We start from the raw sequence: 12,453 nt of genomic DNA on the forward strand, positions 1-12,453 counted from the left end.
ATTTGTAAATGAATATATTTTCCTGTAGATTTCAATACATACATTTACAAAGAAATCAAATTCTGATGGAAAAATTACAGATGCAAAAATATCAATGAAGGAAGATATATAACATAACAATATTAAATAGGAAATTACTTTCAACATACGTCTTTGGGAAATGGAGGTAAGAGATAGGTTTAATAAAGGGGGATGGAATAACTTGCTCTTGGGTGTCACCTTGTATTTCATTTAGAAGTGTGGTTGTCCAACCTAGGAAGAAGTAGAAGTAACAGTTGCTGAGGTTTCAGACCCCGATACTTTGTTCTTTTTCCTCAGTTTACTTTTCACTTTGTTCCATATGTTTATTTCATACATTTGCATTATAAATGCAACAAAGATGATGCCTCCTACTAATACAGCTGTTACTGTGCTAACAAGATATCGTCCTGGGAAGGCCAGAGGAGCATCATCAACATAAATCTGCAACAGAAAACATTTAACATATCCTTACATTGTCTTAGTCTAACAATTAAAATACTAACACAAAGTTTTAACACTTCCTATTTATTATTTGTTAATAGTGTTAGCGTCCTCAACAAAGAGAAAGAAAAGGGAGATTCTGTTCCCCGGGAGCTGACAATCATAGGACCCAGTTCTGCTCCATTGAAATCAGCAGAAGTTTTGCCATTGCTTCAATGGGACCAATGTTGGGGATTAAATTAGACAAACTAAAGAGTTCAGATATAATATTTTGGACTATATAAAAGTGGTCTAACTTCAGATTATGCACATGCCTTCTTACTTTGATGTAACCTATCCTGGGTCTGATTCATTCCTGACATGACCCCACAAAAGAAGTTATACCAGGGATGAGTTTGGTTAGTATACTCTAGACTATAATCTTTCGTGAAGCATTATTTTGCATTTGTTATGCTCAGGACAGTCTTTTGTACAATATAAAAGGAAATACTTTTCTCCTACAGAGAACACTGATTTTAGATATTATTATAAGGACCATTAAGTCCTTTAATGCAGTGGTTTTCAAACTGTGGGTCACGACCCAGTACTGGGTCATGGAATGTAAGGCACTGGGTTGGGGTGGCTCTGGTCAGCACCGCTAACCTGGCCGTTAAAAGTCCTGTCAGCGGTGCTGCCCAGCTAAGGCAGGCTAGTTTCTATGTGTTCTGACACCGCGCTATGCCCTGGAAGCGGTCAGCAGCAGATCTGGCTCCTAGGCGGGGGTGGGGTGCATGGGGCTCCACTTGTTGCCCCCACCCCAAGCACCAACTCCGCACTCCCATTGGCTGATTCCCGGTCAATGGGAGCTGGGTGAAGGCAGTGCCTGCAGGCAAGAGCTGCTTGGAGCCACTTGTGGTCCTCCACCTAGGAGCCGGACCTGCTGCCAGCTGCTTCCAGGGTGCAGTGCAGTCCGCAGTACTAGGACAGGCAGGAAGCCTGCCTTAGCACCCTTGCTGCACTGCTGATCAGGAGCCATCCGAGGTAAGCCCACCCCCCAATCTCCAGTCCTGAGCCCCCCCAAACCTGGATCCCCTTCCTTCACCCCAAACCCCTCATCCCTGGCCCCACCCCAGAGCCTGCACCTCCAGCCCAGATACCTGACCCCCTCCCACACCCCAACCCTCTGCCCCAGCTCTGAGCCCCTCCCACACCCCAAACCCCTCTGCCCCAGCTCCACTGGGTCATGGGCATCAACAATTTTCTTCAACTAGGTCGCCAGAAAAAAAAGTTTGAAAAGCACGGCTTTATTGAATGTAATTTGCCATGGCTATGGCTGTAAATATATTCTAGCAATTGCTTCAGTGAAATAAGAGTCCACACTTTAAAAAAAAACACAGCAATCCTTTTACATAAAACTCCATGCTTTCATCCTTTTACTAGTTAGTTAATGTTTGTTAAGACCTTTGAAGTTGTGAAAGTCTCTCTTAAACAAGTATATTTCTTTACACTCATCTCTCATAAAAATGGTTTCCTTGGCTAAATATTACATTATCTCTTCTTTCATCATCAGCTTCCTCTTAGAAATTCTGCTTAGCTTATGGTTCATCTTGACCAGCTACACAGAGGTAAAATTACATTTTGACATGACTCTACTAGGACTTTACAATGTGTTACCTATCTTACTGTAAAAAACATACCTATTTTTCCAACACGTCATTGATGCCTATCAAATCCGAACTTTAATTCTTAATGATATAAAAGCTGTTGCTATCTAATCTGCCCACGTAAGAATTTCTAACACACTCATGACCATAATATCCAAGCACAAATTTATGGTTAGTAAATAAAACCATCTTTCTGGGTATTCCATCCCTGAAATTGCTTCATTTCTCTAACCATCTGCATTGGAAGACCTGCAAAATTGCCCTAAAAACTTAGTTCTTAATCAAGCAGTGCCATGAACTGAACTGCGTTAGGAACATAGCAACAGATTGTACTCATGATCTGAAACCCTCTCTGCTTTGCCCTTTCTTCCTGACTGTCACCACCACCACCAGCCTCCTCATTGCTCACCAACCTGGTCATCTTTGATTCTTTCATTTCTCTTAACCCGCACATCAAAGCTATGTCCAAACCCTGCCACTTCTGCCTCCATCACATTTCCAAAATCTGAATATTTCTTTCTGCGCTAATGCTCTCAGCATCTTCCATGTTCATTACTGCAATCTCTTTTTCTCTGGCCTCCCTCATACTCAAATCAGCCCCCACCTCTCCCCAGTCTGTACAAAAAGCAACTGCTAATGTCCATCTTCCTTGGCCACTGTTTTGACCACATCATCATCCCTTCTTTGGATCCTTCCTACCATGGGGCCCTCACTTACAGGGGTGCTGGAACAATTTGTATAGTGCGGGTGCTGAGAGCCATTGAACCAAACTGTAAACCCTGTATATGATGGAAAGCACTTCAAACCAGGGGGTGCAGCAGCACCCCCAGCACTCCTAGTTCCAGAACCTATGCTCACGTAGCCACTGAATCAAGTTCAAGTTTCCTGTTCTTCCTTTCAAGACCAGTTATGGATCTCCCTCTCCCTACCTATCTGCTCTGGTCTCTGATTGCATTACTCTCTGCCTCTTCCAGTGATGCCAGCTTCAATGTCTCATTCAGCTTGTCAGACAGATTTCTATACACCTTCTTCCATTTTGTTCTTTAAACAGGGAATGCTCTTCCTGAGCTAATTCATAAAGCCACTCCTCATCCCTTCTTACAAATCTCTCTCCTAGACCCATCCCTGTCACAACACCTACAACAAATATTCCAGCATAGAACAGCTAGGTTCAAAGCTCGGGGAAGCACAGTCAGACGATGGAGTGGGGATGTGGGGGAATGTACTTTTGTAAATAAAAACAATTATGTAGAAGTTGCAGAATCATAGAAATGTAGGACTGGAAGAGACCTCAAGAGGTCATCTAGTCCAGTGCCCTGCCCTCAAGCCAGGACTAAGTAATAACTAAACAATTCCTGATGGGTGTTTGTCTAACCTGTTCTTACAAACCTCCAGTGATGGAGGTTCCACAACCTCCCTTGGCAATTTGTTCCACTGCTTAACTACCCTGACAGTTAGGAAGATTTTCATAATGTCTAACCTAAACCGCCCTTGCTGCAATTTAAGCCTATTACTTCTTGTTCTATCCTCAGAGATTAACTAGAACAATTTTTCACCTTCCTTCTAACAGTTTTCAAGTACATAAAAGTTTATCATGTCCCCCTCAGTCTTCCCTTTTCCAGACTAAACAAACCAATTTTTGTCAATCTTTCTGCATAGGTCATGTTTTCTAGATCTTTAATCATTTTTCTCTCTCCTCTGGACTTTCTCCAATTTGTCCACATCTTTCCTGAAATGTGGCACCCAGAACTGGACACAATACTCCAGTTGAGGCCTTATCAGCATGGAGAAGAGCAGAAGAATTACTTCTTGTGTCTTGTTTACAACATTCCTGCTAATACATCCCAGAATGAAGTTTGCTTTTTTTACAACAGTGTTGCACTGTTGACTCATCTTTAGCTTGTGATCCACTATAACCCCAGATTCCTTTCCTAGCTAGTCATTTCCCATTTTGTGTGTGTGCAACTGATTCTTCCTTCCTAAATGGAGTACTTTGCATTTGTCCTTATTGACTTTCATCCTATTTACTTCAGACCATTTCTCCAGTTTCTCCAGACCATTTTGAATTTTAATCCTATCCTCCAAAGCACTTGCAACCCCTCCCAGCTTGGTGTCATTCACAAACTTTACAAGTGTACTCTCAATGCCATTATCTAAATCATTGATGAAGATATTGAACAGAACTGGACCCAGTGGGACCCCACTTGACATGGGCTTCCAGCTTGACTGTGAACCACTGATAACTACTCTCTGGGAATGGTTGTCCTACTAGTTATGCACCCACTTTATAGTAGCTCCATCTAGATTGCATTTTCCTAGTTTGTTTATGAGAAGGTCATGCGAGACAGTATCAAAAGCCTTACTAAAATCAAGATATACCACATCTACTGCTTTCCCCCCATTCACAAGGCTTGTTACTCTGTCAAAGAAAGCTATTGGGTTGGTTTGACATGATTTGTTCTTGACAAATCCATTCTGACTGTTCCTTATCACCTCATTATTTTCTAGGTGTTTTCAAATTGATTGCTCGATTATTTGCTCCATTATCTTTCCAGGTACTGAAGTTAAGCTGACTGGTCTGTAATTCTCTGGGTTGTCCTTATTCCCCCTTTAATAGCCTGGCACTATATTTGCCTTCTTTCAGTCCTCTGGAATCTCTCTCATCTTACATGAGTTTTCAAAGGTAATTGCTAATGGCTCAGATATCTCCTCAGTTAGCTCTTTGAGCATGCCAAGATGTATTTCATCAGGCCCTAGTTTAAGACATCTAGCTTGTCTTGGGGTATGTCTTCACTACCCGCTGGATCGGCGGGTAGCGATCGATCCAGCAGGGATCGATTTATCATGTCTAGTCTAGACGTGATAGATCGACCCCTGAGTGCTCTCCCGTTGACTCCTGTACTCCAGCACCGTGAGAGGTGCAGGCAAAGTTGATGGGGGAGCGGCAGCGGTCGACTCACCGCGGTGGAGACACCATGGTAAGTTGATCCAAGTACGTTGACTTCAGCTCCGTTATTCACGTAGCTGAAGTTGCGTAACTTAGATCAATTCCCCCCCCAAACCCCCCGCCGAGCGTAGACCAGAGCTAAGTAATTTTTAACTTGTTCTTTCCCTAGTTTAGCCTCAGATCCTACCTCATTTTCACTGATGTTCACTATGTTAGATGTCCAATTGTTACTATCTTTTTGGGTGAAAACAAACAAAGAAGTCATTTAGCACTTCTGCTATTTCCGCATTTTCTGTTATTGTCTGTCCCTACTCATTGAATAACAGGCCTATCCTGTCCTTGGTCTTCCTCTTGCTTCTAATATATTTACAGAATGTTTTCTTGTTGCCCTATAAAAAAAAAAGAGTACTTGTGGCACCTTAGAGACTAACCAATTTATTTGAGCATAAGCTTTTGTGAGCTACAGCTCACTTCATCGGATGCATACTGTGGAAACTGCAGAAGACTATATATATATATAGGTCTCTGTGTATATAATGTCTTCTGCAGTTTCCACAGTATGCATCCGATGAAGTGAGCTGTAGCTCACGAAAGCTTATGCTCACATAAATTGGTTAGTCTCTAAGGTGCCACAAGTACTCTTTTTTTTTGCGAATACAGACTAACACGGCTGTTACTCTGAAACTTGTTGCCCTATACGTCTCTAGCTAGTTTAATCTCATTTGGTGCCTTGGCCTTTTAAAATTTTGCTTGTGTTCTGTGTTCATATTCATCCTTTGTAATTTGACCTAGTTTCCACTTTTTGTAGGACTCTTTTTTGAGTTTCAAACAATTAAAGATCTGCTAGGAGAGCCAGGATGGTCTCTTTCCATACTTCCTATCTTTGCTGCACAGTGGGATAGTTTACTCTTGTGCCCTTAATAATGTCTCCTTGAAAAAGCATCAACTCTCTCAAACTGTTTTTCTCCTTAGATTTGCTTCCCATAGGATCTTATCTACCAACTCTCTGAGTTTGCTAAAGTCTACCTTTATTGTGGTGTTTTCCCTCCTACCATTCCTTAGAATCATGAACTGTACCAATTCATGATCACTTTCACCCAAGCTGCCTTCCACTTTCAAATTCTCAGCCAGTTCCTCCCTATTTGTCAAAATCAAATCTATAACAGCCTCTCCCCTAGTTGCTTTCTCCACCTTCTGAAATGAAAAATTGTCTCCAGTGTATTCCAAGAACTTGTTGGATAATCTGTGCCCTGCTGTATTATTTTCCCAAACAGATGTCTGTGAAATTGAAATCCTCCATCACCACCAAGTCCTGTGCTTTGAATGATTTTGTTAATTGTTTAAAAAAAGTCTCATCCACCTCTTTTTCTTGAATAAGTAGTCTATAGTGGACCCCCTACCATGACATCACCCTTGTTTTTTTTAACCTCTTTTACCTAGGGACTTTCAACAAGTCCATCTCCTATTTCCATCTCAAACTCAGTCTGAGTGTATATATCTTTGATAGACAAGGTAACACCTTCTTCCTTTTTCCCCTGCCTGTTCTTCCTGAGTAAGCTGTACCCTTCTATACCAAATATTCATGTGTATTATTTCACCAAGTCTCTTATATACACCTTCTCTCCCCTCCCTTAATATATCACTTGTCTTCTTTGACTGTGGAGCAGGGATTATGTATCTATTGAATAGATTTGTATATCACTCAGCATAATGGAGCCTTGATCCTGATTTGGGCCTCTAGGTGCTACTGTTGCCCCTCTGTAAGATGGGGATAATGATATTGACCTTTTCTTAAAGTGCTTTGATATCAGCTGCCTCAGCAATAGAATTCCACTTGGAGGGCTCTCTGCAGATGTGGGCATCTGCAAGTGGGAATGTAACCCCTGTGTCTAATAGGGAGATATCTCTTTAAAAGACCCATTGCGGGAAGTAGGAGTGAGTTGTGTCTGGGTCATTGTTGCTAGGCAGATTTAGCACTCCACATCCAGAAGCTTCTGGATTTGGGTGTGGAAGTTTTGGGTATGCTCCAACAGGTTCTCTGTTGCTGGGGTCAGACTCCATGAGGGCAAGCAGTCAGGGCAGCTGCTTTACAAAGGGACATGTCCCCTGTGTGAGTTAAGAGAAGCGGAGCCCAGGAATAGAAAGCAGGCTGTTGTAGCAGGTTAGTGATATTGTTAACCCTCTAACAGGGAAGCATGGGCAATGTTAATTATAGCAAATTAATTATAGGAAATTGGGAGGGAAAAATAACTTCTATTTTAGTTGTATGCTTTGAATGTTGTTTTGATTTTAGCCAAACTGTTCTAGTTAAATTGTCTCAACTAGTCTGATTCACCAACTTTTCTTTAAATGTAGTAATGGGGAAAGTGTCATTTATATTTTGCTATTCTCAGTTTTGTATTTTCTTTTAACAGGGTTTTCTTTAAATCTATACACTTAACTGAGTGATTGGTTAATCAGTTAGCTGACTAGTTAACAGTGCTTTCAGCAGAAGAAAAGTCTGCATAGATTCCAACTGAATATTCCTAGAAGCAAGTGGAGGGACGTGTAGATTTGGTGATTAAAGACTAACTGAGACTTAGATGAACTAAACCTAACCTTTTGGGGACTGAACTGTTCCAATCTTAATTTGTTTTCTTTATTTATGTTTATGTATAACTGTGAAGATAATGTCTGCGGATTATAAAATAGCCATGTTATGCTGTAAAATTGAGATTATTTGTTTCTTTATCATAAGATTTTATAAAGTTATTTAATTAAATTCATTTCTTTAGTTCCTTTTGGGACTTGAATGTGGGGAGATTCACCCTTTGCAATCCTTGCTGAAAATCCTTAGAGACTGAACTCTGGGTCTGTAGCTACTTTTCTATGGGAGTTGGGGTTTTTAGGCATTGGAGAACGGCAATGAAGTGAACTCTAGCCCACCCAAAGGTTACAGGAAGGGGACTGGAGATTGTTTTAATTTGCATTCATTAACTTTCCATGTCTTTTGTAATCCCTTTTGAAGTGTGAATTCTGGGAATGGATAGGCCAGGCACCATACTGATCAGGAAGCCAGGACAGAGTGGCAGGAGTCTCAGACCTGTTGCAGAGAAGTAGTGACTTAGTATGGATGGGACAGTGTTCCCATTCAATATCTGCTTTCTTCCTCTGGCTTAGGACCACCAAAAGTGGAATGGCCAGCTATATCAGGAAGCTAAAACTCACTTTTTTTGCCAATATCTACTTCCTGTTAATTTGCTCAGTCACTTGGAATCTGGTCATCCCTCAGCTGCCATCGTACAATTCCTATATATCTCCTTTGGAGAGCTGCAAGGCCCAGCAACTTCCACAAAATGCTGTGGAAATTTTGGACTCTGGGACACATCTGAGGAAGACCATTGTGTGAATGGCAGAATGTGGGGGCAGTATCCCTGTTCTACAAAATGTGTAAATCCAAGTTTAGCAAGTACACCTTTTGTGATAGCTCTTGTCTTTCATTTGAAATGCTGTGATCATTTTTTTTAAAGTGACATCTGTTGAAATTATGGGCTATTTACTGTACCTGAAATTCATCAAGTAGATTACAAAAGGAGACTCCAGGAATAGTTGCTACCCTGAAATGAAAAAGCTCAGACCCCTGTGAAAACAAAACAATAGCAGCATTGATGGAATTTTTGTTTTAAGAACAAAATTTGTTTCATTAAAGAAAATACATATTGAAGGCCCTGTTGAGCAGAAACATGTACAGAAAGCATTTTCAGCTGGTTCCTTGAAACTCTTTTGCAGTTTTGCATGCAAAGTTGGCAAAAGTAAGAGCAACTAGTGAGGGACAAACCTATCTTGCTTGCAGATCAAGTAAGGCAGGGGATTAAATTGGGGCCATTGGGGGCCAACAATCTTCCTCTAAGTGTGTGATTTCTTGATTGTGGTGTGCATCAACCTTAAATTGACAAGAACTGGGGAGCAGACCATGAGGAGCGCCACTGCAAACTGCATGCTTTCTCCATAGGTTGCTCCTAAAATCCAGAGGGTCATCTTCATTTCCCTCCTTATCAGAGAAGACTCAGCAGCAGGACAGCATGGGGGCAAAGGGAACAGAATACTCTTGCCTACTTCCAATTCCACTTCAGAATAGCTGATGTGGAAATCAAAAGACTGGGTATTTCCAAATCTCATTAGCATACTAGGACAAATTAGAGTGTTTTTTACATTTTGAAGGTGCAGAGGACATAGGTTCTGCTGCTCCAAAACATGCAGAGCAGATTGCTCTCAGAAAGTGGCATCTCTAAGTGGATTTACTCGGAAATGAGGCCATAACTGGTCTCCTGAATACTTCACTAGGAGACGCCAATGTTCGTTTCTAACTTCTGAAAGAAGTTAAATGAAAAACCAAGTGCTAAATTTAGCCCTGGTATAAATGGCCATAAGTTCATTGGAGTTACACCCATGCTGAATTTGGCCCATAATCTTTAATACAGAAGAAAAGCGTAGGACTCTCCCAAACACACCAAAATCTTTCAAAATTTAATTTTTAAGCAGTGCTTAATATTGTTTATTTTAATATTTTGATTAAAAACTTTAGAAGAAAGCAAAAAAGCTAAAATACGCAAAGCATATTTTTAATAAAATGCTACCATATTTTAATAAAATTATTTTAAAGAGCATTTTGGAAGAAAGGGCTGCTAGAGTACTAGGCAGGAGAGTGGTTTGAGAATTTTCCATCAGAATGATTTTTCAACTGAAAACAAAAATAAAATATTATGCCAATATTTTGATTTTACATAGAAAAAAATGAAATGACATTTTTTGGAGTCAATTTAACCAGATTTAGAATATTTTGTTTACTGAACTGACCAAAATGTTTCACTTCAGATCAGTTAATAAAATATTTAAACTGCATTTCCCTAGCACTTGGCCTTATGGGAGTTGTAGGCTGGGTTCCCTGGAAGACTACATCTCCCACAATGCAATGTGGATCCAGCTCACTGAGCTAGGGAAATGAATTTAATGTTGATCTGACTTGAAAGAAGCTTTTGGGTCATTTCAGCAAAACCAGATGAAACATTTAGATTTCAGAAATGTCAAATGTTTTGATTCTATCAAAAATGAAAAACGTTGAAATGAAACATTTTGATATTTCTGCGGTGAAAATTTTCAGAATTTCCATTCAGCAAAAAATATAGAAATATCAACGTTTCAGCCTATTTTAGGATTAAAACAAATGTTTTCAAAATTTTAAGGCCAGAAGGGACTGCTGTGATCATTTAGTTTGACCTCCTGCATAATACAAGTCATAGAACTTCCCCCAAAATTTCTTATGGGATGGAACTGAAATTCCAGATTTTGCTCAGCTCTAATATGCAGTTTTGATATTTAAAAGTTTAGGCAAAATATTCCAAAGTGGCTTCTAAAGACTATACCCAGAATTTTGTATACCAGGAGCAATTTAGAGGCTTACTAAAACTGCTTAGAAAATAATCTATGGATAGATTAGATAAGATAGATAAAATAGATTAGATTGATAGATCAAATATGCCCTTATTTGGTAATCAGTATTTTTTCCAAAGGAACATATTGGTGACTGCATATACAACAGGCTGGTTAAGTAAGTGATGGTAAGATCTTGAACAAGACATATAAAGTAACAGTCAAAAGGATCATATGTGAAACTACCACCAAATAAATTGGTTAGTCTCTAAGGTGCCACAAGTACTCCTTTTCTTTTTACCACCAAATACTTTCTCTACTATCTAAAGGATCAGCACCTTTAAAGGCTACATATGGTATGTTCATAAGGTATAAAAGACAGTTGATCCAAACTACAGATGGGTCTGATCTATGAACTGGTGTGCTTGGATCTGGGTTTTATACAGAAAGGAAGTTTGGATTCAGATGAGAACTTCCTCAGAGTTGAATGGTGTTTGGATATGTAGTTTTGATTCATGCCCATTTTTGTCCAAAATATTTATTTTTATCTGAAAAAAACCCGCAAAAAACAAAAGCAAAACCACTTACATATATGTTTAGGGCTAGGGCTTCTGGATTATACAGTGTATTGTTGAGTTTATCAGCTAAATATGCTCTCATTTTTAACATGCTTGGTGTTTCATTGGTACCTGTAAAACAGTAGAGTAAGTCAATTTTTTCTTTCCCCCACATTTTTAAATAATTCCATTTTCTATATTACAGGTAGTTGGTAATATAGGTTCTGTGACTAACAGACTGACAAGGGAAGAGGAGTGTTTTACCCCATTTAGTCTAAAGGCCTACCCTTTGTGAGATGGTGAGAGCTTCCTGTGAGATGCTAAGTACCATGACCTTCCATTAAAGAATGGGACCTGGGGCACTCAATACTGTGAGAGGTTCTCAGAATCTTGTAGGATCCAACCTTTATGTAGTTTTGATCACTCACCTATCCTTGAGTTTCTGAGCATCACAGAGAAAGGATAATCAGCACAATTTTTAGCCTCCTTGCTAAAAAAAAAAAAAATAAAAATTCTCCCTTTTCTTGAAAAATTTCCCTGTATCCACAAAAACATACAGACTGGGGACTCCAATTATATAATAGTACAAAAAGCAAAATAAAGGAACATACTTTAAGGTTGCTGTGGCAGATAGTGCAACTGCATGCAATATCTTTGGGGACCATATTGTATTAAGTTTACAAATGTTTATGTATCATTGTAGGCCAAAGATTATATGCAACTCCATGGGGCAAGATTATCAGAGTTCCTCTAGGAACTCAGAACAGGTGTGTGTGTGAGATCACAATAGTCCCACAGATTGTAAACAGCTCCAGAGGAGTACTCTCTAATGGGGTGGTTTGCATATACTGGTTTAGGGCTGAGTTTAAAAAGACTTGTGTGTCTCTCTTGCATTTAATTCAAGAAATGGTCAGGACCTTGGGTCCTAGAGAGGACCCCAGCCCTTGCTGAAAAGTTGGAAAGACTTTGGTTTACTAGGGCCCCATAAAATTGCTAGTTGATTCCTGGAACGTTCAGTGCATGTTTAAATCTGTTCACTGATTCTGTATATGTTTTGTCTGTGATACTTTTGGCTAAGAATAAATGTACTTTGCTTTGGAAGAGCTGTGTGGTCACTGGTAAAAACATTGTCCTTGGACAATGCTGGCCATTAGGTGACCTGGCCTGCTGGGGATTTCATAGTGGATGGCATGGGCTGTGCAGCCTTAAAACCCTTTGTCAGGAGGGAGAAAGAGGCACCAGTCTCCACCTCAGAGACGTGATGGCTGGGAGCCTGAAATCTTGAGTGCTCTTGAGGGACCATGGAGCGGAAATACAGGTGCAGTTATCCTGAAACTCTGACAGTTGCTACAGATGACAACTTCAAACTAGAGGGTTATTGTCAAGGTTCCCTCCCCACTCTGAACTCTAGGGTACAGATGTGGGGACCTGCATG

At 40.1% G+C, this 12,453-nt stretch overlaps 1 protein-coding gene across 1 annotated transcript in view; it reads right to left on the reverse strand.

The window, feature by feature from the left end:
* Nucleotides 1-252: 252 nt before the first annotated feature.
* CATSPERB (catsper channel auxiliary subunit beta) overlaps nucleotides 253-12,453 on the reverse strand; it is a 101,605-nt gene continuing 89,404 nt past the window's right edge. Inside the window, exons 24-26 of the mRNA XM_073350352.1 lie at nucleotides 11,050-11,150; nucleotides 8,597-8,671; nucleotides 253-462 (exon numbers count right to left, since the gene is read on the reverse strand). Of these exons, the coding sequence (XP_073206453.1) occupies nucleotides 253-462; nucleotides 8,597-8,671; nucleotides 11,050-11,150 (386 nt within the window). The remainder of the gene's footprint in view (nucleotides 463-8,596; nucleotides 8,672-11,049; nucleotides 11,151-12,453) is intronic.

The sequence above is a fragment of the Lepidochelys kempii genome, chromosome 6 (assembly GCF_965140285.1).
Source record: "Lepidochelys kempii isolate rLepKem1 chromosome 6, rLepKem1.hap1, whole genome shotgun sequence".
Lineage (NCBI taxonomy): Eukaryota > Metazoa > Chordata > Testudines > Cheloniidae > Lepidochelys > Lepidochelys kempii.